Source organism: Cygnus atratus, chromosome 25, assembly GCF_013377495.2.
Source record: "Cygnus atratus isolate AKBS03 ecotype Queensland, Australia chromosome 25, CAtr_DNAZoo_HiC_assembly, whole genome shotgun sequence".
In the NCBI taxonomy this organism is placed as follows: domain Eukaryota; kingdom Metazoa; phylum Chordata; class Aves; order Anseriformes; family Anatidae; genus Cygnus; species Cygnus atratus.
Window position 1 is genome coordinate 674,960 of NC_066386.1, and position 26,162 is coordinate 701,121.

Genomic DNA, 26,162 nt, shown 5'->3' on the forward strand with positions numbered 1-26,162 from the left:
GCAGCAGCGGCATGGAAGACGGCCTCGTGCTTGGCATCTCTGGTGCTGAGCTGCAGCAACGTGGCAGATCTGTGCGTTCGCTCACTCGGCTGGAGCAGCCCCGAGGCTGGTTTACGTGCTGGACACGCGGGATGCGTTTTCCTACCAGACAGGTGAGGAAATCCAGTTTGGGCAGCCGGTAGTGATCAGTGACTTACACAAGGCCGAGCAGAGGCACTCACCTGGTCTTCCTGGCTTAGGTAGAACGTTCCAAGTGTGTTCAGACTTGAAAGAGCCTCATTTTTCTTTCCCAGTTTGGGTCCCTGTAAAAGAAAGGTTAATGAGTCCATACCATCAGCCCAAGGAGGAGGCTGGCAGCGGAGCAATGAAAACGAAATGCCAGAGGGCAGCGTTGGCAGGGCTGCCAGGCAGCTCCCCAGACAAAACCCAACTCACAACCGGCTGCATCCATCCGCGCGTGGTCAGACCAATATTGACATTGTGTCACATAATGTGAGACAACTGTGTCACAAAATTGACGCAGAAATTAGTGAAAGTGTCCAAGAGTGGAGAAAGAATACATCAGTTTCTTTAAACACGTCTAACTTCAGTAGGTACAGCGGGGCCCTTGTTCGAAGCCAGTTTCCATGTATGTGGGTACCCCGGCCGTGTGCCGGGACACCGCGCCCCGAACAGCCCCGGGGAACGCAGTTAATTCGTAGGGGCAATGCCCTCGCTCGTCATCGCGTTCGCCCCAGCTGCAGCTCTGCCGCTTCCATCACTTTCCTCATCCTCAATGCCTCTTGCTATTCTTGTGCTGACCCTGTCCCAAGGATCAGTTTGACTCCAGTGAAGAAACATTTCCTATTTCTTGTAAGACGTTCTTGTACAATATTTCATCTAAGTGGACAAATCCCAGACTTACTTCCATGAAAACTAACATTACTTTCTTTGCACACAGAAGAGACGAGGCCCAGGCAGTTGTCCGAGACCATTTGGTTTGCTCACTGACCACAAGCTCGTTATTTTTGTCACTTTCCTTCAACTGCTTGCACGTCATTTGCATTGTTTAAAGTCAAAACAAAACCACCTCAACTTGCAGCCACAGTACTTCTCTCATACATCACCAGTCATGCCAGAATCACAGCTTTGCACGTTATTTTGTCAATGTGCAAGAAGCAGAAGAGAAACCAGCTTACTCTTCTGAAATTGTATTGGCTCTGCAGTGCTGACAGCTGGAAAAACCATCAGTAAACTTAGCAGAAGTGACTCAGGACTAAAAGGATCCCGGGCTGGCTCTGGCCACGTAGCCACGCTAGCCCTGGGGATCCCGGCCACCGCGGTACCGCTCAGGAGCGCTGCGGCGCCTGCCCGGGCTCACCCTGGTTCTGTCAGCAGCCTCTGCCCAAACCTGGTTGCGCACTCCCTCAGCTTTTCAGGCGTTTTGTACAAATTTGCTAATTTACTTTTTTCTTTTCCACCTTTTACCTTCCAAATTCTGTCCCGGCTAGTTCCTGAGCGCTCAGGTACAACCTTTGTCAAGGTCACACAGATCAGCTTGCCGTCACGCTCCTTCAGCTGCCGTAAGACCTAGCGCTGAGAGCAGAAGAGGAAAGGGCCAAGATCAGGGCTTTCCTCGGGCTGCTAAAGATGCCATCGGCAGGTGACCACTGCTGCTGCCTCGGATTTACGTCCCTGGAAAGCTGCGACGCTCCCAGGCTTCAAACAGAACACAAGGGGAGGACAGGAATTTCACATTGACATTTTTATTAACGCCAACTGTTTTAATTTTTTTTTTTTTAAACAATAGCACAAAAATGTTTCAGGGAAGCAGTCTGACAGTTAGTCTGATGACCTTCTGAAATACAGTTAAGCCACACCAAATACGAATTCCTGTTAAAGAAAAAAAAATGGAGCTCAACCTTTGTATTAGAGGGTGTCGTGCCCGGTTAGTAGACCACGCTGCTTTGTGAAGTAAATGATGGCACACAGCTTAGACTTCATCATCACGCCAGTCATCACTAATTTAAGGCTTCTGAATCAAATTACCATCAACATCACAGAAAGGAACGAAAAGCTAGTGTTGCTACGGCCATGAGGAGATTGAACAAGCTGGATCTTTTAGACAAGTAACGGTGTCTTGAAGAGAAGAGCCCTGCCCTAACAGCAGCCAGGAGAACCAGTCACACAGTACTTATCTCCTCATTTGCATGCATTTTGAGGGTGCAATTTAGTAAGGAAAAAAAAATATTGCATGAATCGTTCTCTTATTTAATGTGGCTATGAAAGATGTTTCCTTACAACTCCATTATCTCTAAGAAGGACATCAGCGAGTGAAACCGAGGAGAAAACCGAAGAGCGACAGAACATTTTTCTTTTTGCTGAGAGGTAACACAAAAGGGAGGGAAACCTACTCCTTGGATTGGGGGGGACTGCGGGAACATCTCCCCACAACCTCGCACAGAATGACGCGCAGACCCTCCGTCACGCCAGCTACCTGCCCTGCCGAGGGACCTGTTCCACACAACGCTCTCAGAGGCATTGCCCCGTTGCTGCCCCAGGCTCTCCACAAAATTCCACTGACCTAGAAACCACTGGTTTCTTCTTTTTGGGGGGAGGGTGTAAAAAACAGAACATCTGTCAATAAGGGTGTCAGGAGGGGGAGGGCGTTAAATATTTTAACCACTGACAAGGCTTGAGGAAGTTTCACAGTTTTGTTATGCTCTATTTTATTACTATCATATTTACAGATTTCTTTTTTTCTTTTTTCTCTTTTTGTTGAATTGCTGATAATTTTAATAGAATTTAATTCTGGAGTGTGAGCAGGAACCAGTTAACTACATTCATTGTCCAATCCCCATCCGTTTGAGAAAAAGACTCCGAATTCTTGGCATATGAATCAGCTGTTGGGTAGCTCCTCCCTCTCCCCGCGATGAGGCAGCAGGACTGCAGCAGTGGCATGCACAGATTCACACCATGGCTGGGGGGGCCTTGCGCTGCAGAAAATATTGGTGGATGTTCTCGGCGTCCCGCTTCAGCCAAGCTGCATTCAGCAGAATATTTTCACAGCACTGCTGGACAGTGCGTTCTGCCGATGGAGCTGGGTGGCTCTCAAAGAAGGCCTGTACAAAAAGCACACAACCGTCCATAAGGGTGTAAACAGCCACAGACAAGGTTATATTTTAAGTCCCCAAATTCCCTGGTTTGTACAGAAACAAACTACGCTTCTCTGTGCTCGTATCTGCTCCCACCAACTTCACAGACTGAAAAATCTGCAGAGCGCTTGCTGAGTTTGCAAGACAGTAATCCCAGGTACAGACTGGGAACAGCAAAATGCTTCCATCTCTCTGCTAGAGGAAAGCCACGGCAGCATTTCTACAAACCAGCCCAAACGCTGCCTCCTGTCTGTCCTGACCTCGCTGCCAGGGACAGCAAGCGGCACTTGAATGATGATTTCAGTCCCTCATTGGGAGGCAACAAATGAGCAGCAAATCAAGTGTGTATTTCTGGACACTTGGAAGAAGACACTAACTGAAGCCTCAGGCCATTTTGCAAAAGCATTTGTCTAGAGATCAGATTTCTCAGGACTGAAGGAGGCCTCTGTCCAAACTGCATTATGACCTCCAGGCACCAGCAGCTCTCAGAGTTTTGCTGGATGTTCTCAGGTTTCTTCCTCCAGAATCAACAGCATCGATCACCTGCAAATAGCTCGGGCTGAAGAAAGTGCACCAGAGGCTTCTGTGACTCTGCACTGTGCAACTGGTTAAAGGGTGGAATAAGCTGGCACAGCAGGGAGTCATCCTTCATCTCCGCTTCAGCATACCTTCCCTGTATCTAGCAGATCCCCTTACACTAACGTATGCCACAGGACGACACGGAGACTCAGGCACAGTAAGCATTCCAGCAAAAAAACTAGGTATACCATGTCTCAGGAAGTTCTCTTGCAAACTAATTATGATTTAGTTATGGAAAGTTGCTCTGGTAAATGTTTTGCAAAGTGTTTTTTAAGAACAAAATAAATTATAGTGCAAGGTTTCTCTGTAAAATCACTTGTGCTACTAAATCTTTTCTAAGGGAAGGGATCACTAGATGACAAAAAGACAGACAAAGCTTGTGGCTCAGAATATCTTTGAAATATGAATTCTTCCTGAACATTTTCCTAACGGCAAAGTGATAATCAAGGGCTACATTTTTAAGTTTTCTCTTCCAAGAAGGAGCCCCCGTAAAACTGCAGGCAAAGAACAAATAAAACCCCCACACATCCTCAAAATGCTACCAAGACCAGTGCCTACACTCCCAAGTCTGAGGGGATGCTCGAGTCCATGAGTGACATCACATCACCTTGGGCCACCAACTTCACGACAGGCTTTCTGCAGACACGTGAGTCTGTCTTGTGTCAAAGCCTTGCTCTTCATACACAGCACAAATGACGACAAAACTTGGAATTACAATATGGAATTTAGCTAATTTTTAACACGTTAATTCCTCTAAGAGTCACCGTGTGCTAGTGCAGTCAGCACAACATGTGCCGTGTCAGTCTGAGGAGGAACAAAGTGGTGGTGTAAGCCTCAGCTTACTACAGAAGCAGTAACAACTATGGAATTTACCACAGTTATCTTTAAAGGCTATCTTTCAAGGAGTCTCAAAACCCATGCCACAAACTCTGCTGCATTTTATAAACATTTAAATGAGTAAGACTAATGAAATATGAATCATTAAAAGTTGCATATTAGTCTATGAAAATACTAATTTAAGACATTTCAATAGAGTAACTCAAACAAAAGCAATACGATTCAGGGAGTACACAACAGTCAACAGAGTCAGAGGCAGAGCTTCTGTTCAGTTCAAAACCAAAAACCACACGGAACTCATGGCTCTTCCATTAGGTGCTTACAGTCCAGAGCATGCCACATCTGTCACAGATGAAGTTAATGATCTATTTAAGTAAAATTCTTACCTTAACTTCTGCGGCCATTTTATCATTTGCAAATCCATCCACTGTTAGCTGAAGGAAAAAAAATAACCAAGGGTAGGCAGTTAACATTTCAGATATAACTTAGTTTTGGTCTGCTATATGAACAGGACTTTCCTCATAGCCACACATACCTTTATTAGTCGGGATATCAAGAATCCACCTTGGTATCGATTATAAAGTTCCTCCCAGTTGTCCCTTACAAATTTCCAAGCAGCTTTTCTCCCCTGCTTGCTGCCTCCAGCTACTCCACCAATAACAGATACTGTGTCCTGGGGACGTACCTCTTCCTGAAGGGGAGAATGGGGACAAATATTCAATATTGTTCCAACAAATGCAGCATGTTGGCTTTATACATTTCTACGTTGAAGATCCAGGATAGTGTTTTTTTTTTTCCCCACAAACTTTAAGATACAAATCAGACTTAATTGCTAAAACTATTCTTCCCTCCCTTCATTATATGAGTACAGTGCTCTACGTAAGGAAACAACAGGTTTTTCCAATAACTTACTGAAAGTGCAAAGGTGAGAACTTTTTGAATCAGTTCTGGTTGGGAGATGGCTCCAAGAACTCGCTCAATTCGGTTCTTCTCCTCCTGCATGTCTGCTTGCTTGTGAAGCTTCAAAGCCAGAGCGAACAATGTTAGCGCATGGTATTAAGTGACTTCCTCTCACCTAGCACTACTGAAGTTGCTGTATACACTACAGATTCCAGATTAGTCTTTAACCGTAGTACGTGGACAAACGGAAGATGTTCGTGAATAATCCTGCAGCTATCTACATTACAGACCTCATTACACATCCATCAGCAGAAAGTACCAATAGTAATAAACTGATCTTCACCGCTGTTTATATAAGGTCAAGTAGAACCGTGCCTCTGAGCAATGAAAAATAATCCTAAAATGAGATGCAACAATCCACTAGGTGGCAATTTCACGCTACACAAGGACCAAGGAAAACTGCAATCAAGTCCTAGCGTTCACATCATCTGTAAAACATCCGACTGGGCCTGTCTGCAGATAAACTACGTCTTAAGACGAACTTGTGGGGTAGAATATTTAGCTTTTCATTGCATAAGCTGGCAGTGTTAACAAAAGGGTGTGCACTCACCTTTAGCATGGTGTCTAAAGTAGTACTATCTCCATGCTTCAAAATTGTTACATATACCTAAGAGAGAGCATAAACAAGGGAAGTCCCTCACAAATCACGCTTTTAGAAATGCGATGCAAAGCTGATAGAAGGGATGTAAGGGCTCTACAACAACAATCAGTTTCTACGTATTTAGGCTAGATTTCTGACAGGCGAACAGATCTGGAAGATACCTGCACCAACACCTTTCGTTTTAACACTGAATTTTAAAGACTCATCAACTGCTTGGCCTCTTCCTCAGTTTCAGCATAATTTGGGTAATTTCAACTACAGCAAAACAACAGAACAAGGATTCTTTGTACCATGCAATAGCTAGCAAGTACTTCATATATACCCAATCCATGTCCACCACAGCTGGACTTTGTGCTCAGTGAGGCCAAGCTGACACCTGTAGTGCTCTTCAAGGATCCCTGCACAATTTCCCACGTTGCTTTTAAAACTGGAGGATGTAAGGTGGCCATAAGCAAATGAAAATGAATAGAAGTCAGCTCAGGTTCAGCACTGCACTTGAACAGTCTCCCAACCCCCAAAATCAACACCACCTAGAGACCACAGTTGTTCTGCATCAGTAAATGTGTGCAAAACATGGGAATCAAAATTTACGATAACCTACAGGACTCCTCAGATCAGCTGAGAGAACTTGTTTTCCTTCCACATGGTCCTTAAATCGGCGTCTGGCTTCTTCTAATGTTGCCTTGTGCCCAGCTTTTCCTAGTTTGCCCAAGACCAGACCTCTGAGAAGGGCATCAAGATGACCTAATGAGTAGCAGGATAAAATACAATTATTTGGAGACAATTCAGCAATTAAATTAATGAATGTAATTCTTTAATTCCATGTAGACTGATCAGGGCTGAGCTGTATAATAATCCTTCCACATGCTTGGGGATACCTAAAGAAACTAGGACTTTTCCCACTCTCATTGGTGCCAATGGAAGAATGCATTGATTTTCCTACGGCAAGAGGGTCAGGAGAAGAAAATTCTGGAGCAAATACAACAGGCTGTGCCTGTAATCTGAGCTAGGCTGGTAGTAATAACCATTTGAGTCTACAACAGAACTAACTACGACAAGTAAGCATGCATGTATGTGGCTTCCCATCCCTATAGTCTAACAAGCAGAGAATTTTCACTAAATCAGTGACCAGGTAGGGAAAAGCTTCACTATTTTAGCTTGCACTTGAGAAAAAGAGGATTGTTTTGGGGTTTGGCTGTTTAAGTATAAAAATACCCCCAAATGCCTACTTCAGACCTTCCTCTTCCTTCCTTTTCTGCCCTTCCCAAAGTCTCAATGGCTTAGTTACACAGAAGCATTTCAAAACCACTGTTGGATCTCACAGTGTAAGTTTTCCTACCCTCTCCAGGTTTGGGGTCCCATCCCAGTCTCTCCCCTATCGGTGAGAATACATCTTTCACGAACACCTGGATTTCCTCATAGAAGTCTGTGTGGGATAAGAGAGTTGAGAGAATCTCCAGGTTACAGCTGAGATCGCTCCACACGGTGTAATTGGGCTCATTGACAAAAGCTTCCATGACTTTTAGAACCTCTACAGTGCTAATGATTCCAGCTCGGGCCTGGGAGAAGAAAAGACACAGGTTAGTTTTACTTCCAAACAGAATTAAGATGTTTAATAGCTCGTTGCCTTATTTAACAGTCTTTTCTGTTCAGTTTGCACAGCCTGCACACCGATTCTCCTGTGAGGTTCTGCCAAGGTGAGCTGACACTGGTCAGAGTACCTTAGCTGTCTGCTCAGGGCACACCATGCTTCTCATACACAGGTAAGCACTTCACAAGGAGACAGCTACGTAATTATAAGCACATTTTGCAAACAGGAAGCAGACAGCAAGATTAAGTGACTTAACAAAACTGCAGCAATGCTGGCAAGAGATAACGAACCTACAGAGTTTTTCTCAGCCAGATACTACACCCACCAAAATCTTATTTTAACTAAAAACTGTGAAGATTTAGAGGCTTCGTTTTTGTTCTTCATTAAATCGAGAGTGTAAAACTGCAGAAATCATTTTTGTTTCTTGCTACTCGTGAAACAGTACAAGTAGTACTGCCTTTCCACCTCTGCCGGCAAAATGATTCAGAGCATCATGAAAACACTTCTGTGCTCAGAACAGCTGATGATACCTACAGTGAGCATCTCCAAGTTAGAGAGACAGGGTATCAAAAACACATTTTTAAAGCTTCCATATATATATTTGCTAACCAGCAAGAATAAGAAAGTGCAATTCAAAATACATAGTACAGTCGTTAATTGTTCAGAGCTAGTACCATCTGCTTTTGGGGTAATAACTTGCTTTTAAACAGTAGGAATCCCCAACAGCCACCTCCTCCAGCTTTAGCAAGCCCTACTGGGTAAAACGCATGGTGCTGATAAAGTCTTGGATAAAGTCTTTGAGGGGGTAATTAAAATATCCTTATTTTTAGGAGTTAAAAGAAAGCAAGTTCTCAAAATAATTAATTTTATAAGACTATAAAATAATACATCCCTACAGATAAAGTGGGAGTTATGGACAGACTGCTTCCACAGGATTTAAGTCTTGTAATACAAGTTAGAACTTGTTGAGCTAATTAATAGTTAAATGTATGCGGTAATCCCAAAGGCGCTTTGCCTCCGGAAATGGAGACTGACAAGCACTGCTTTCTGCAGCTACTATAGCTCTCATTATTAGACAGAATAGCAAAGGTTGCTTACCAGAGAGAAAAGATCATTCTGCAGGCCAAGTCTGTCCACAGGGGGTAGGGAGAGGTCTTTGATCGCTGGTATTAAGTTCTCCAGCATGTCAGGGCTATACTGGGTACGGTAAAACCCTACTGTTCCAAGGTTTAACTGAAAAGTACCAAAAGAGTAAAAAATTAAAAGTAAGGAACAAAAATGAAATGGTGTTTTGGTGTTTGTGTGTGTGTGTGTGTGTGTTTTGTTTGTTTTGTTCTTGTACCATGAGACGTTTCTCAAAGTACTGCAGTTCAGAGAAGTCAATCAGTCATTTAAACCAAATTTTAAAATAAAGGGAGGGGTGGGGGTGGGGGGGAGGGCACACTAAAATTTTAAATAAGGAATGCTCTCTAAGAGAGACAGAAGATGAGAGGGAGCTGGCATGAGGAAGCAGAGGCTAGGAGCAAGGAGAGAAGAGAAACTTCTATGGGTAACTCCTAACTGAAGTAAGGGTAGTCAAGTACTGGGAAGATAAAATGCAGCAGACTGCTGGTGCTAGAATCTTAACTTTTGTAACCTCACTCTCAACTTGCTCAATTCAAGAAAATGGTTCTCTATCAAAGTTAAGAAAGGAGAACAAGTACCTCTGCCCTGCATAAACGCAAGTCATGGTCAGCAAGTTTGATGGATTACATGCTACTACCTGCTGGTATTTCAGTGTAGGCAGTCAAATATTTTGGTTGGTTGAACAACAGTACCAGACATAAACCAGAAACATTGCTGAGCTCATCAGGAAGTCACCCCCCTTTTTGCTGGTGCTACAATTTTGGTCAGTCCAATTGCCAGTCCTCAGGACAATGGCACTAACTAAAAACGTCAGGCTGACAACCCTTGCAGGCAGCAGTCCTACAAATTCACCTTGGACTGAGCCGAACTGTTGCCTTCTCAGGCAGCAGTATCAATCTTCGGTCTTGTTTGGACAGGTGGGTTTCGGGGTTGTTCATTACATGTCCCTCTATCACCAGGGGGAAGCAGATAGATATGGTGATACAAGGGAATACACAGGTCTGACAGCTGCAATATTCCTGTTAGTTAAATGGAAAGGTTTGATTTAGAATGAAAAAGAGACTAACCCTTACTGTTATTTCATGGAGTCACCTCTCGGAGTACAGCTCCAGCTTAGAAACAATTATTCTTCAACCTCATTAGTTCATATGGCAATAATCCCAGTCAGCTGCTGTCTTTCAGTTTTTAAATTCTGTTTCTGACTGGTGTCTGCAACAGATCTCAACAGTGAATTTTTTCACTTGCAGATTTGTACTCGCCTGGTAATAGCCCATTGAAAACCTTCACACTTAATGAAAGATAAACAGGACTATTTTTGCTCAGGACGGACTTGAACTAAACTGTGGTTGCCATAGGATACTGAAAAAGCCACCACATTTCAAATCAAAAGTTGCCTCTACTTAATGGTGCTCTGTTTTTCTGGGCTTGCACTCCCAAAACGTTCCAGTTTATATCGTCTGGACTACTCTTGGAAGCAAAACTTCCAAGAGAGAAAGGACCACACTAAGCAAGCATTATAGGGAGCAGCCAATATCCAACAGCAACACAGAAAGGCCCTCCACAAGAAATACAAGATTGCAAGGAAAAAAAGAGAAGAGGAAATTGAAATGCAGGGGCACATTACAGTGACAATCCAGCTTATTGCTAGGAATATGTTCTCTTCCGTTGTGACAACTCACCTTCACCCACTGGTCTGGTTTAACATCTTTCAAAACCAAGGTCAGCTCTGGTTTGTCCATCAATATTTGCATTTTGGCACAGGTGGGGTCATCACTTGTACAAATACTTATGGGGACCATCCACATAGGAAAATCCTCCCCTAAAAGAGGAAACCAAAAAAAGGAAAAGGCCTAAGGAAGAAAGGTATGCAAACACTGAGAAACCTGCCTGATGCTCGAACAAGTTTCAGCAGCAGTTTAAGTAAGTCTGCTTAAATTTAAATTAACAAAAACCTGAAGGAAAAGAGCAGTTCTAGACTCCAAAGCCAAAAATCTAAATCACCTTTGAAGCCAAACACTTCAATTTCCATAAGCAGAGGAGGTAGGCAGAATTTGTATCTTAAAAATAGAGCTGACTTCCATACGAGGCATTTTTATTTATTCACGACTATAAAACCAGCAGCTTACAGAGCTCCTCAGATAGCAGCATTGACCTTAAACTGGACATCAGTTTCAGGCATTCATCAAAAGCATCCAAACACTCCGCTCCTGCTCCTAGCACTCATCTTACCAGTATATGGTCCACTGGCACAGAATTTCTTCTGGGCTAACTTCAACACTTTGTCCTCTTCTTGCTAAAAATAAAATATAATAATTAAAAAAAAAAAAAAACATTTCAAAAGAGTTGCAACTTATTTCAATATTCATGAAATGAAAGGAGAAAGGAATTACCAGCGCATCTAATCTCAACTTCTGTAGATCGCTCTTTATTTCTGTGCACTTTTAAACTTGGAGTAACTTTCATTCTCCTCCACAAATAGAAGCTAACCACAAGAATTCATTCCAGTTTATTAATCACTGTTATTGTTAAAACATACATAGCCCTAACCCCTCCATTGATTTTTTTTGTCAGACTTTTGTCTGACCTCAGTTTTTAGCCACTAATCCTCAGTCTGCAATCTTGTAGAGTAAGCATAATCAAACTGGAGCGAGAAGCAAACTGCTGCAAGGGGACCTAAGTCAAATATTCCCTTCCTCCCCCCTTTTCACACACAAAGAGCAAACGGGCTATGTCAGCAAACTCCCAGCACGTGATCCAGAGCGCTTGTGGATAAACTCCATTATCACTTTCCACTGGGCTCCTCAAGTGAGTTGCTCTCCCCTCCCTTTAGAATCAGCTCTGTCACTAAACAGAGCAATTCACTGTGATGTCTCCTGGTCAAAGATTATTATTATTATTATTATTATTATTATTATTTAAGTGATTGGATACTACCGAATTTGATCTTAAACACAGCTAAACGCAGAATATTTGATCTGAAGTACTGAAAAACAGAGTTATTATATGGGGAATTGCTATACAATTTACCTGTTCAGCTTCCACATAAATAAGAGGAAATCCCATTTGTTTGGTCCACGTATTCATCACAGCAGCAATAGGTTTACCACTAGCTTTTTCCAGGCTTTCCCAGAGGTCCTCTGCAGAAGAAAAGTCTGACTGAGGTCTCCCAGAGCCTTGACGCGTCAGACATGACTACAGACACCACACAGGCACTGGAGGGTGGGAGGCTACGTTATTACTCCAGTTTGCCCTTCGTGTTTTTGACTGCCTTTTTGTCAAATTGTAACTGATGATGGGCAAGAAAAAGGAAATCGTTTAAACCATTCACAGGTGAGGAGAGGGAGGAAGAAAACTTCATTACAACTACAGAATGTAATCAATACACACTGTATATTCAAAATGATAAACGGAAGCATCTTTTCCTCAGGTTTTTCACATACTATGCCAAAGAGCCAACTGAACAACATGGGCTGTTAAAGGCTGACAGAGCACGATGTTCCACCTCCGCATTTGTGACCGATGCACAAAAAAGGTCTAAGTAAAGAAAGCACTGTGAGATGTTAGACCAGACTTTGAACTGTTCAATCATACACGCAATCAATACTGCAAAAGGAAGCTTGCAAAAGGCTTACATGGCAAACCACCATACTCTACTCCTAAATTAAATTATCACACAGATATGCTTGTCAATGGTAAATGCAGGTCCTTCAGATTATCTCATCCACACACTCCTGAGATACAGAACCCCTACAGGATGCTGAATTCTGGCTGTGCAGGTGACACTGTATAAAAAACAAGCCAAATACTTCCTTGCATTTCAGTTATCTCAGTTCGAAAACCAGCTTTGTAAGAATCCATCAATTTAGCAATAAAAAATTTGTCTCCAGAAATCAGTTTTCTTAAGCATATAATAATCATCAGTTACCTGTAGCTGCATTCTTCTGCAGGAACTTTGTTAAATATAAATTCATTCCTTTCCGAAAGTCCTGGGAACACACAATTGAATAGGTAATGGCACCAGAATGTCGTCTCTACCTCCCTCCGCACTGCATTTATATTCAAGAATCAACCAAACAATCCTAGGATCAGTATGCACATCTAACTCTGACCTAAACTATGCTACTAGAAAGAATAGCTTAAAACATTTTTGTTAGCCAACTTTTAGTATTGAAACAGTGGGGAAAATACAGAAATAAAACTATCTTATTTCTCCTAGCTAAGTTCAAATACAGACCAGAAACCACACTGGAGAAAATCCTTCAAAATATAAAATACATAAATTTAATAGTAGAAAGGTTTTTTTTTACTGTAAAAAGATTTGGCAACCTACACTTAGGTTTTTGACAACAATCTTTTTACCTCATCACCAATGTAGTCATGTAGCATTCGGATTACAGACGCTCCCTTGCTGTAAGAAATAGCATCGAATATTTCATCCACTTCGGATGGATGGCCAACACTAACCTGCGGTAAATAGGGTAATTAACAGTGAGAACAATTTTAATTGCCACAAGATTTTGATTTTGCTTGTTTTATTGCTTAAGGAGCTGACTTTTCTCTTTGAAGAAAGCACACACATATCCATCCCCAAATTGTCTTAGTGGAATCTCTGCACCCACTTTGCCATTTCAAGTCAGTAGAGGAGGAACACTCCTGAAGAAGCCATCATCAAACCCTCAAACTTCACTTTTGAAATACTAGTTCTAACAAAGGAAAAGCCACAAAGCGTAAATGCAACTTCAGATTTTCCTTTGCATTATGAATGACTGCACAGTTCTCTTTTCTCAAGAGGAAAAAAAACTCACATCCAGCTGACAAGAAAAAAGGGAGATGACTAGAACAAAGAAAAAATCTTACTTCAATAGGATGGCTGTTGTCTAAGGCATCAAGCTCTTGAGCTCGTGTGTAATCAGCAGAAACAAATTGAGTCCAGATATCGTACTCTGGGAAGCAGTGATCTACACATAGGTACTCAATCCAGGAGGCAAATCCTTCATTCAGCCAGAGATGGGTCCACCATTCCTGGAAAGATGAGAAGGCAAAATAAAATAAAATTAACAACAAAATTCCAGGAACATCAGTTAATCAACAAGAGGTTTGCAGAAAAGGTAAGCTGTTAACAGCCTAGTGTAGCACAAATCAGAAAAAGGTAATAGATGTAAACACTAATTCCTCCCTATAAAGAAGTCTGCAACCCAAGAACAGTGATTAGCAGAGTCTTCCCCTGTCTGAAGCTCTAGGAATTCTGCATGGAGAATTGCATCAGGTACAAGTGAAATTCCCAGACTAGACTAGAGGTCAGAGCAGAGCCACTAAGGGAATTGTCATGAATGACTGCTACGAATGTTATCTAGGTTAGGAAGCTGAGTCAGTGATATGCAAGGCCACGGTTCCACAAAGCAGCAGAACTGTGGGCAACACAACAGTGTCTTCTTCAAAATGAATAAGATCAGCTGCAGAAAACTATTTTTTTATTTGTTGCTAATGAACATACTTACATACAGTAGAAAACCTGGCGTCTAGAAGTGTTCCAGACTATGGAAACCTGAAATCTACTGAATAGCTAAAAGTGGTTTCACCCAGCCAAGGATGGGCTTCGTTTAAAACGTGAATGTTACATTGACATTTATTTTTTTTCCCTTCATTTCTGATATGTAACTGAAGCAGAAGAGATAAGGAAACAAGCTATGGATAGCAAGGACGAAAACACCCTTTTCATAACCACACTTACCATCGTATAAACCTAAGCGTGGCGCTTAATTGAGAAGAGCGTGGCTGTGACGATATGGACCCTTAAGAAAATAAACTAAACAGGACGTAGAATCAACCCAGTAAGCTGTTCTACAAAGCACTACTGCTTCTATGACAAACGAGACATTTACCCCAGGGAGAGTGGAATTTCAGCAAGGAAAGCTGTTACTGGAACTCTATGCAGATAAGCCCAGCTTTATTTTAAGAGCGAAGACTATCTCATTTTCTTTTACATTTCTGACTGCATCCATTTCCAGGACAAGGTTCTAATACAAAGGTTGGTGCCAAAGGATTACTACAACGGCAAAACAGATTCTCAAGCAATGTTTGGACATCTAAATCTTTTCACCCGCATTTTTCTCCCTCATCTCACTTGCAACCTAATTGCTCAAGAATCTACTTCTTCCCCTGAAAGTATTCTGATCTCATTTATATTTGCTACAGAAGAATTGGTACATTGTGCTGCCCAGTAAGACCTGGTACTGGCAAACTAAACCAGTGATGCTGAGGCTGGTGCAAGCACCTCAGGTTATAAGAGGAGAAAGAGCTGACTTTCCAGAAACTTGGAAGTAACACTGAAATCTGTTTTCACTTTTCACAGCTACACCACAGAAGAGAAATTGCTCTGCATTGCTCTCGCATGGAAGTTACCTGTGCTATCACAAACAAGAACACAGCTGACCAGAATTTAAGAGGCACAGCACTGTGAAGGAGTTTGAGAACCTCTGCTGAGCGTTAATATTTATATTGGTGGTTTTCTTCCACCCACTCACACTTCATTTAAGCAGCCTGAAAGCCAGAACAATGCAGATCTAGGGCTCCAGAGGCGATGTTCTTTTTTTGCCAAACACGCTGGTTTCTAGCAACACAAGAAGCTTCCTAACCTGTGAAATATTTGGATTCAAACATCTGTTTGTGGGGTTTGGGGATAAGGAGTGTCAGATCTAATTAACAGAGTAAGCTGACGCTGTTTGTTAACAGCAGAAACTCTGACAGATACAGCTTTCAGTTTTTAGCACTAAATGGAGTTTATTTACAGATTTCAGTCTTGCTGCCTCAGATAATGCTTCTGTTCCCACTAAAATGACTTAAACATCAAACCATTCAGACAGCTGGCTTCCCATATACCTGAAATAATTCACGTAAGTTACTACTGAGCACCTTCTCAGCTAGTGGACTAGAGTGATTTGCAATGCTGAGCTGGCACTGATATGCCTTGGTATGAAAGCCTGATGAGTGAATCATGCCCACCTGAAAGGAAAACTGGATTATTGCCTCTGAGTAATCTGACTAGCCAAAATCATTTGCATGGAACACCGGCACAACTCTAACTAGAACAGTATTCAAACAACTGAACAATGTTTCACACAGAGAAAGTCTAAAAATACTTTTAAAGAACACAGTGGTGAAGAAGAGAGTGATAATAAAGCACTAGTTATAAATTAAAAAAAAAAATTAACATAACATGCCCAAGGTATTATTAAGGGACACTTTAAATAGCACATGATATGAAGCACGTTTCAAAGAAAACTAGAAGAACTTGTAACTGTTAGGTACCATAGTCACAAGGTTTCCAAACCACTGATGAGCAAGTTCATGTCCCACAACCAGAGCAACCCACTGGCGAGATGAAGAACAGGAATTTTTGGGGTCAATGAGCAATGCGGTCTCCCTGTATTTAAAAGAGAGAGATAACTGAACAGAGTGGCACATGCCTAGAGAAAAAAAAAAAAAAAAAACAATCACAAGTTGGTTAAATTACCTAAGCGAGCTAAAAAGTGATCAGTACAACTGGAAAAAACAAGAGCTATTTCAGTTTAGACACAAAATTGTTTTGTTAAATTCCATGGTTATTGGAATGCTTTGGAGCAATAGTTCCTCATGGCATGCAAGAAGACAAATGCAAAAACCCAAGCAGGAACAAGAAAGTTTACCCTTTATTTATGCAATAGCTCACCTACGTAATCTAGGAAGGGGGGATTTGGGGAGGAGAGGGCAAATCTCACCTTAACTGTAACTCCCTTTGCACTGCAAGCTGTATGCACAGCAAACCTCCTCTGCCTCCCCCAGCCCCAGAGGAACTCCAGCTCTTCCAAGTGCACGGCCGGCTGTGTTACACACGCCGCTGCAGGTGCACGGGATTCTCCACGCACAGCACACACATGCACGTGCTCCCTAGGTCAGGCACACGGCCTCGCGCTATCAACACCCCCGTCACGGTCAGGACACGGTGGGTCAGCCAGAAAAAGGATTCTGGACCGCTGCGACACAGGGGAAAAACGGGCACCTCAAAACAGAGGTGGTGCCTGCGGATTATGCCGACCTTCTGTCCCCAAAGGGATAAAGCAAGCGTGCCAAGCCGAGTACAAGGGGGGGAAAATTTAACAGCAAAATTAAGAAAGGCTTCCAAAAATTCTGCTCATTCAAGACAAATATTTTTTTTTCCCCACAGGGAGTAAAGTATCAGGTTTCATCCAAACTGCAACAAGAAGTTGATTTTAAACCTAGGTTCAAATTTCCATTACAATTTTTTTGAGGCCAAATCAACAGTTTAGCATAAGAAATTCAAATGATTTCAGTTTTAAGTCCAAAGCTTGCAAGTCCAATCTTGCACAAAATGAAGGAAAATCAGTCTAGCAATGAGCACAGATAATGTAAGAGTATCGAGCAAAGGTACAAAAACTTGATCAGATGAACATAAAAAACTGAAAAGGAAGGCAAGTTAGTATTTTTGATTTACATGATTTTAATGTGGTTGCTAAATTTACCAACTTGCCTACAACATTAAGTAAGAAACCCTTCCAGCCGTGTCAGTAAGTACATAACTTTTATGGGGAAAAAAAGCAGCCAAGAAAGTTCTCTTGTGGAACAGGCAGTGCTGCCAGACAGTTAAAAATCCTCACACCCTTGGACAGTAGTCATATAGCTAGCTCAGTCTTGCCTTCCTAAGATTAGTATAATAATGCGCGCTTATGCAGAAGTCAAAATTATCCAAACTGAAGCAAGATCTGGAGGTATTTACTCAGTCTTATTTGGGATGATAGCAGCTCCCTAAAACTAATCCAGTTACTTCCAAGAATTAGTGAACAAAGAGGGGGAAAGACAGTATTTTAACAGCATACCTATAAGTAACAAGGCCCCAGTTCTCCATGGCACCTTTATAAAATAAATACAAAGGTTTATTGATATTGATACACACCTCTTCCTAAATGTTTATAATTCAAATAAAATACAGTTCATCAATAAAGTGAGTTACTTTACCAGCAGCAAAATCTGCAATAGCTATGAGATCAATTTTAGGAAGAGGGTAAGGAACATTGAAGTAGTCCTTATAAAAAGGCAGAGTTTTAGCAGCAACCTGTAAGAGATAAGAGGGGAAACTTAGTAAATATTATGTGAACTTGGAACAATTGGTGTAACTTGAAAATTTCTTTACGGCTGAAAGTAGCCTAAGAAAACAGCAGACACAAGCTTTCCTCCAGAAGCTGAATTCCCAGCTTCCAGAGCACGGTGGTTTGGAAGACTCCCCTTCCCTTCTCCTCCCAGGCTGCAGCCAACCCGTCAGCACTTCTCCTTGTCTGCGGATGAAAGTCTACACTATTGAATCAAAACAACTCAAGTAAAATGCATACTTTTGTCATTAAAGACACGAGTTTGCCCACAAGTGAAATTTTGTTTAACATCGAGGCCAGTCTCCCTGAGCTATTAAAGTGAAAAACACCCCCACAAGCTTTGGGCACATTTACGTGACCGAGCAGAGGAGAGAGGTACGTCCAGCCTGTCGGAGGTCACGACAGCAGTAACGAAATCACCCTGAGCACATTTACCTCTAATGCAAACTTTCCTTGTTCTGCTTTGCCAACGGGAGTGTAAACACGCACTAAGACGCCATCCAGGGACCTGGTCTCTACGAAGTCGTATTCGCCCACCACAAATGCCACCAGGTATGTCGACATTATAGGGGTGCGAGCAAACTTCACCTCCACCAGATTTTCATCATCCGGGTACGGCTTGCGGTCAATGACGTTCTTCAACACGAAAGAGAATCGGTTAGTCTCATGGCACTGAAACTGCATTATGCAACACATTCGACTAACTATTGCGTCATTAAGAGTCACACATTTAACATGAAAGATCTCTGATTATAAAATACAGACCATACCATAGGTCCCCGCCTAGCTACAAAAAGCCCCATCATATACAGGGGTGTGCTTTTATTATTATATATACATATATATATATATATACACACACACAGACACATTATATTCTATTACTGGAAAGGCAGCTGAACATGTAAGTTATCAGCTGCTGTTCTCCAACGAGGATATTACCCAATTCCAAATAAGGCACAAGACTTTTACTAACATACCAAAAAACCCCTGTAACCACATGGTCAGTGGGCAAAACTAGACTTTACAGGTAACTATGAAGGTTAGTGTTATTAGAACTTAAATACATATATATTTTTAAATCTACTTTAAAACTCACTTGCTCTTTTCCAGAAATATTTGTACCCTATTTAAAATAGCAGCCTGAAAATGCCCACTTGTATTTGTTACAGAAGTACTTTTACTTGCACATTTTACCCTAGTTCTGCTCAGAAATTCTCTAGGGCAGAAAACATGCTTATTTATCTCAAGTTATAGCAGCTATATAAACATGCGAAGGCTTTTTTTTTTTTTCCAGTCACTCTTAATCAAGCAGCACGTGGCCTGACATATGCTAAGACTTTTAAAAAGAAACACACACCGCTGTGGTTTGCACGGTCTGTTTCGATTTTGTGTTAGCATCTGAAATAACAATATCTTTTTAAGAATTATCTCAATTTAGAGCTGCTTAGTAATAGCTAGCAAGATAGACTATATTCCTAAGTCCCAAAACATATTATTACCTTTCAAACAGTCAGCTGCCTTTATTATAGCTTTATTTAAAATACAGTTTGCTTGCGCATTAAGAACTTACCATATTTGACAAAGCTACTCTGTCTTTAGGGACCACCAATGAAATATCAAATGTTGCCTTAATAGCAGGCTCATCCCAGCAAGGGAAAGCTCTGCGAGCATCAGTAGCCTGAAGAAAACAAGAACATTAACCAAATAAATCACGAGATACTGTTGCAGTAAGAACGCACAAAAATTCAGCATATTTTACAGGCAAGAAGTTGGATGTTTGATGGCTAGTCACTGGTGTAGTGTCCTCACTGATACCCCTTGACCCCTGCATTACAGCGTTTTGTTACTACTGTGATTGCTTATTTCCTTTTTTTTATTATTATTATTTATATTTTTTAATGCTCTTTGCGCTCTGATGGAATTCTACAGTCTGAGTAAAATTTAGCAGAGTCATGACAGGAGCAAAGCTCAGTCATGTGAAAGCAGAGAAGGTACCCAGGCGTTCACAGACAGTGCACACAAGACCACCTATTTATATTCTATCACTATATTGCACCCAAGAAATGTTCCATTTGTATTAGGTAAGTACTCTGAGTTTTTATGTAACCAGGCAGATGAAATTACAATATGGTATAAAATTCTGTCATTATGACCAGGGTTTACATAACATTTGAGGCATTATCTGGCTCACATTTTTGGATGTCATTAAGATGCTGAGATTAAATCTGGATGTTCTATTAAAAATTAATATATTTCACAAAGGCAAGTTATAGAGATGTGTTTGACCACTTCTAAATAAATAGATGCAATGTTTAAAAACATCTATTTTATATATACAACACATCACACATCAGCGTGATCCCTGGCTGGGGAAGTTGCCAGACCCAGAATGTACTGACCTTCAAGACACAATGTAAAGGATACCTTTAGCGTTATCCATCCACACTCAAAGCAGGAAGCAAAAAATGGATTTTTGAAGTTTGCCCAGAGGGTAGAGCTAAAGCTAGGAAACGAGGCCTTTGCCGCTTTTAAGAACAAATCCTATATTAAGAATGACATTCTCTGAAAACAAAAATATAGCCCGTACCTCAAACTGAGTGACAGCAGCATAGCGTGTGTCTCCAGTAGGGGTAGTATATTTACTTCGGTAAAAACCTTTCATTTTATCATTCAGCTCCCCTACAAAGTCTATCTTTAGCGTTCCTGTCCCTGAAACAGAAACAGATGGGACATTGTTATTTGCACGTGCCAAACAGCGCATTTATTTGGTCTGGACCTGCAGACCAGGCTGCTCAGCTGGCCCACTGCCCCTCTGAAGTAAGATGTTCCTTAACTCATCTCCACCCATGACTTTTTTGCCAGCCTCCCTCAAACCCTTCACCCTCGTTACATAAAAATAAGCTCCAGCAGAGCTAAACATCACAAACAATGCAGGCAAAGCCAGCCCTATCATGGTGTTTTGGCACTTGACGGTTAAATTCCTGTAAGGTTCCTGCAGTGCTCATTCTCATCCTCTAAATACAACACAGCAACCAGGAGACACCTACCTTAAGCCACTTGAAAACTCTGATCCTGCAACTCTTACCTCTGAGTAAAGTTTGCAAAAAATACCGGATAGCTACTAAGTGGTAATAGCATCCTCTGAAATCTACTGCGAAGGCCAAAGTGGAGCACTGGCTGCCTTCAAGCTTCTAAGTCAATTAGTCTCAGGATTTATTCTGCCCTCGATGTCTCAGCGTAAAAGGGGAAACCTGATCTTGACCAGAAAGGCAGCATGCCAATATCACACAGAATGAAACATTAACATTTTATCACCCTAGAATCTTTACATTTGTATTTGAAAAGATTAACTAAAACTGCTTTATTCAAACTGAGGAGCTAAGTTTCAGTCCACAAACTCTGTAGAGCAAAAACCAGTACTTCCAAAAGATTTAGTGCATTCATGCCTAGGAACACACTGCGGTAATTCAGATTAGCTCTTTCTCAGTAAGAGGAGAACAGATCATCAGTATGTGACATAAATAGCTCGTGAGCTTAACGCCCAGGAGCAGGTAAATAGAGTCACCTCAGGTGTTAGAAGCAAGCACTGCCACTAACAAAACAACCTCTTCAATTCCAGAGACCCACGGTCAAAGTGATTTTATCACCTCCGTTTCCCATTAATCTTAATGATTTTAATATCAAAGGAACCTTGTAGGAAAGATTTCCTATGTCAGGAGCTAACCTGCACTGCCCATTCTAGTGCTATCCATGCACTGAGTAGTCAAATATAAGCAAAACACTTTCTAGGCAGACAGAAGAACAGCAATTTTTTATGACACTTACTTGAAACACATTATTTGTACTAGAAAAGGGAAGCCCAACTTTAAAATCCTTTCAGAATGAACTTCAATCTACTTTTACAACCAATATTTAAGAGTGCCCCTCTTTCAGCCTCCTGCTGACTTACAGTGGGCAGAGTCCCGAGGGAGCACCGTGCTCCCAGCCAGTGACTGAAGGGAAGACAGAGCTACGGCTCCAGCTTCTCAGGGTGCAACTCCTTAAATATGTGGTCAAAAGCCAAGAGCACCTAAATACCTCTTACCTTTCTGAAGGGTACTGGGAAAGGAGAGGGTAACCTTCTCATCCTCATTTTGATAGTTGAACCCTGTGGCGTGTACCTCTGAAAGAGAGAAACAGACTTTGTTTGAAATAAGACCCAGTGGTGTTTTTGTAACTCCTGAGCACTTAAAACAAACTGAATCAGCTGAACCCAACAGCATGCTGCAGTTAGTGGCCAAATCAAAGAAGATTTTGAATAATCCAGAATGATAATTTCAAGCAGCCAAAGAAAAGCCACCCATTGCTGGAGTTGTACCTCATGTTACCTTGCTTCAGACAACTAAATTTAGCACATTTACTTCAGAGCATGAAGCCACAGCCTCAAACCACCACCTCCAGGCTCCGTCCACCTCTGAGGCACATACTGCCTTCAGAACGCTGCCTCCTACCTGGCAGAGGGACGTCTGCTGCCGCGTGAGTGCTGAAATCTGTGCTGCCCAATTGTCAGCTGGCGCTAAGAGCAGTGTCCTGCACGACACCAAGAAAGCTGGAAACAACTACTACAGCCCTGTGGCAGGATTCTTGCTAATTATTCTGAACAGGATGCTCATGATTTAAGTAATTTGTGGATCTCAGTTTGAAAAGCACACCAATAGCCACAGCAAAGTGTTTTCGTTTGGTTTTAACCACTAAGAAAAACTCAATGTTGATTTTATTTAAAAATTGTCTTCAGAACCAAGGACCTACCTTGGAGTTTGTATACCATTCAGCAAGGGCATCCAAAATCAACTGAAATATTAAGCAGTATGGCATTTACACAGCATTTGGATCTATTTGTAGATGCAAACATCTGAACTATGAGGCCAAGCTGGGTAGCTGGGGGAGGGAATCATTATACAGAAATTAAACTGTCCTGCAGCGTAGGGATAGCAGAGCCAAGAGAGAATACCTCGTGTTGCTCCCACCTTCCTAACTCACCAAGTGCCATCACTGCATCCCAGGTGATGTACAACCAGGCTCCTTCAACCAGAAACCTAAAATAGCTGCAGAGGGTCTTGCTGTGCAAAGTCCTGCTATCTTCATCACCCGATACTTAACCACCAACACTTAACCACTGCAATGACTACCTGTCTTTAAGGACACAAACCTGAATCAAAACAGCTTAGTAGGAAGAACAATGCTTTCTACCACACATCAGTGCCTTGGACTAACGAGCTGGGTAATCTCGGACACAGCAACGCACCCTTGTAGGGTGCTTAATACAAATACTTGCAATAAAACAATTCTGGCTCTAAAGACATACAGTACAGACACAAATTCAAGAGAAAAATATCTTTACAGGACTGAGAACTCTAGATAGTCTGTACTGAGAAGTTGCAAGATTTAAATCAGCTCTAAGTGGGATGGGACACATCATTTACACTGAATACGTGCCTCAGCCATCAAAATGCCAGCAAGCCTGAGTACATCCTGAGACAGCTCAGTGCAAGAAGGTGGAAACACTTCCCTCCAAGTACTTACGGCAACCCCAAAACGTCTGTATCTCTTTACAACTTCTACCAGAAGCAATTTGATACCAAAGACAAACAATACCAGGATTTCGGTACCATGGTTATAACCCATGGAAACTGAAGTAGGGAACAACACGCATTATGCAGATCTTCCGCCAAACATTGACAATGAATATCAAACTTCTCCCTCCTCCTCTCCCAAACACAAAGTCCTCATAAGCGGAGCTGAATCTGTAGCTCCACTACTTTAAGACCTTTCTCACCTGCACTGGAAAGCCATAGGAACGACAGGTAAACGTGAGCACAAGATGAAGGCGAAGACCTTTAGCTCCCTCCCTCCACCAGCCTGAGAAGCCACATTAACACATACTGCAAGCTGCAGAGGGCTTCCCCCCCTCATTTCATAGTGCTAGATCACAGCTGCTCGAAGGTCAAATGACAACTAAACAAGTTACAGCTCCAACAGGCTGGAAGCAACCATTTCCTGGGAGATGCTGTGCTCTAAAATTGTAGAATATAAACAAAAGGTTCAAAGATACACCGACTATTCAGCGCTAATTTAATCCACAGCAAAAGAACCATAGAAAACCATCAGCGATACTTGCTGTAGTTTGAGAGAACTGCTTATAACAAAGATGTAACTGCAGTAAAAGGCCGTCTGAATTCCTAACACTGTTGAATACAAAAGCTCCTGAAGAGAACAACACAATTTTGGCAGCCTACTAACTCCGGAGAGTTTGGCACTGCAAGGTTGCAAGTTAATCACTAGCACATTAGTGCACAGTCTGGACCACGTTGCATGAGAAAATAAAAAGTGGCTGGTGCTCGATGCTTTTGGAAAAAATGAATAAAGAGCAGACCTAGCAGCTCTCCCTAACTCAGGGCACTACGGATCAAATTTTACAACAGCATTTTAAACGAGTTACAGTCCTACAAAGTACTTCCTGAAATTGCATGGTAACTAGACGGATACATCAATTAATGATTCCAATTTCTGTATTACATACTTATAAATGTGGATCCTAGCCAAAGGTTTTAACCAAAGTCAAATGTACATGTATTACAAAGCGAAGACAAAGCCAAGTGGAAATGATGGAATTATAAATATCATAAATCAAGCTGACTGTAAAAAATGTTGCCCTACACAGGCAGGTTTGTTTCCCCCCAAGAAGCCCCCCCCGTCACTGGTAATGGAAGGTATGGTGGCTTAATGAACTTGTACTCATCAGCTGAGCTGCTGTGACAGTGCTGCGTGCTCTCTTTGCCTACTCTACCTGCAAATTAAACACTTTAGCTTAAAGCATCTACACGCTGACATGTCATACGCTATCCTTCTGCATTAGCGCTGAACTATGCCGATGCCGTTCCTGAGAACACTCTCAAGTGCTGTCACATCTTTTCGCAGGTCTCAAACTAGTGGTTGTAAAATCCTTTACAGGAGCCAGAAATATTCTCACCTATCTGATATTCCCAAACTATGCCAGCGCAGCCCAGACCTCTTTAAATAACCTACTATTAAAATTTCTGTGTCACATCAAGTTCCTCTCCAGAAGAAAGGATGAAAACGGGCTTTTCTACAGCAAAGAAAGGTTTCACAACTGGCTTAACAAACCCAGTCTGCTGCAGGCAGGGACAGCGGTCTCACGTTCCCCACCTGGCCCCAGCTGCATGTCCCCGTTCCTTACGCTGGCACTCACGCAACCACCACGATCAGGAAGGTGATCTGTCTCCAGGCTGCCTTTTTCCTTTTTCCCTTCCTCCTTGTAGAGGCAGTTTTCAGGCAGAGCAGAATCCTCACCCACATGGCTGTTCTGCAGAAGGAACGTTAATGCCAACAGAAAGACAAGCCTCGTTGCCCCTTCCTGCAGCAGCACGGTTTTAGAGCACCTCACATTGGGGTGGAATAGCAGTGATCCCAGGCCACGGGGATGCATTGCTTAGATGCACTTGGGCCACACTGCTTAACTTCTGATAAGCACTAGTGATCTTCTGTTGTCATTTTTAAAAATCAGCTGAGGCTCTGGTGTAACCACACCGCTTTAAGCACGAGCATCCAGGCAAGTCCCTGCAATCCTATGAAGGAAAAAAAAACAAAACAGGTTCTGGCCTTAAAACCTTTTAAAAGATGAAGTGCAAATCAAAGTTCACTCGATTATTTCTGCTAAAAAAAGCATCGTTACAGTTGCTTGTAGTCTTCGATACGAAATTGGCAATTACTACTCCCTAAGCATCTCTAAATTTAAGAAACTGCATTAGATCTCCCAGCATCTGAAAGATTATCCAAGCTAAACAAAGACAAGGTAATACACTGCTCACAACTCCACCACAATTCCACAGCTCCTTGATGGAGATTCATGGGAAGCTCAAACTGCATAACGTCCAGTAGGGATGAAACTCAGTCCCTTAAAATTTAACTTTAAAAGCAACTTGCGTGGGTATGCCTTTTCACTTCTTCACTCAGCTGAACAAAGTCAACCATGAGGACTAAAGCAGTACAGCACGCGTGTACCTAGCCACTAGGACGGCACTGTAAACATTTGACTACAAATGCTAAAAACTAGCTTCTTGAAAAACAAAAATAATTGCTTGTTATGACTAGCGGGAGAAGCCAATCATAACTTCAGCAGAAAAAAACTC

General features: G+C 42.0%; 1 protein-coding gene across 2 annotated transcripts in view; it reads right to left on the reverse strand.

The window, feature by feature from the left end:
• Positions 1-2,679: 2,679 nt before the first annotated feature.
• Positions 2,680-26,162, reverse strand: part of NPEPPS (aminopeptidase puromycin sensitive) — a 36,158-nt gene continuing 12,675 nt past the window's right edge. For both annotated transcript variants that reach the window (XM_035569882.2, XM_035569881.2), the window contains exons 3-23: positions 22,058-22,135; positions 20,561-20,682; positions 19,544-19,651; positions 18,406-18,606; positions 17,840-17,936; positions 17,701-17,734; positions 16,136-16,250; positions 13,685-13,849; positions 13,187-13,291; positions 12,753-12,813; positions 11,855-11,964; positions 11,057-11,120; positions 10,507-10,646; positions 8,801-8,935; positions 7,451-7,670; positions 6,713-6,855; positions 6,061-6,117; positions 5,463-5,570; positions 5,086-5,241; positions 4,937-4,984; positions 2,680-3,101 (exon numbers count right to left, since the gene is read on the reverse strand). In XM_035569882.2, coding sequence (XP_035425775.1) covers positions 2,949-3,101; positions 4,937-4,984; positions 5,086-5,241; positions 5,463-5,570; positions 6,061-6,117; positions 6,713-6,855; positions 7,451-7,670; positions 8,801-8,935; positions 10,507-10,646; positions 11,057-11,120; positions 11,855-11,964; positions 12,753-12,813; positions 13,187-13,291; positions 13,685-13,849; positions 16,136-16,250; positions 17,701-17,734; positions 17,840-17,936; positions 18,406-18,606; positions 19,544-19,651; positions 20,561-20,682; positions 22,058-22,135 — 2,420 coding nt within the window. In that variant the 3' untranslated portion in view covers positions 2,680-2,948. The remainder of the gene's footprint in view (positions 3,102-4,936; positions 4,985-5,085; positions 5,242-5,462; positions 5,571-6,060; positions 6,118-6,712; positions 6,856-7,450; positions 7,671-8,800; positions 8,936-10,506; positions 10,647-11,056; positions 11,121-11,854; positions 11,965-12,752; positions 12,814-13,186; positions 13,292-13,684; positions 13,850-16,135; positions 16,251-17,700; positions 17,735-17,839; positions 17,937-18,405; positions 18,607-19,543; positions 19,652-20,560; positions 20,683-22,057; positions 22,136-26,162) is intronic.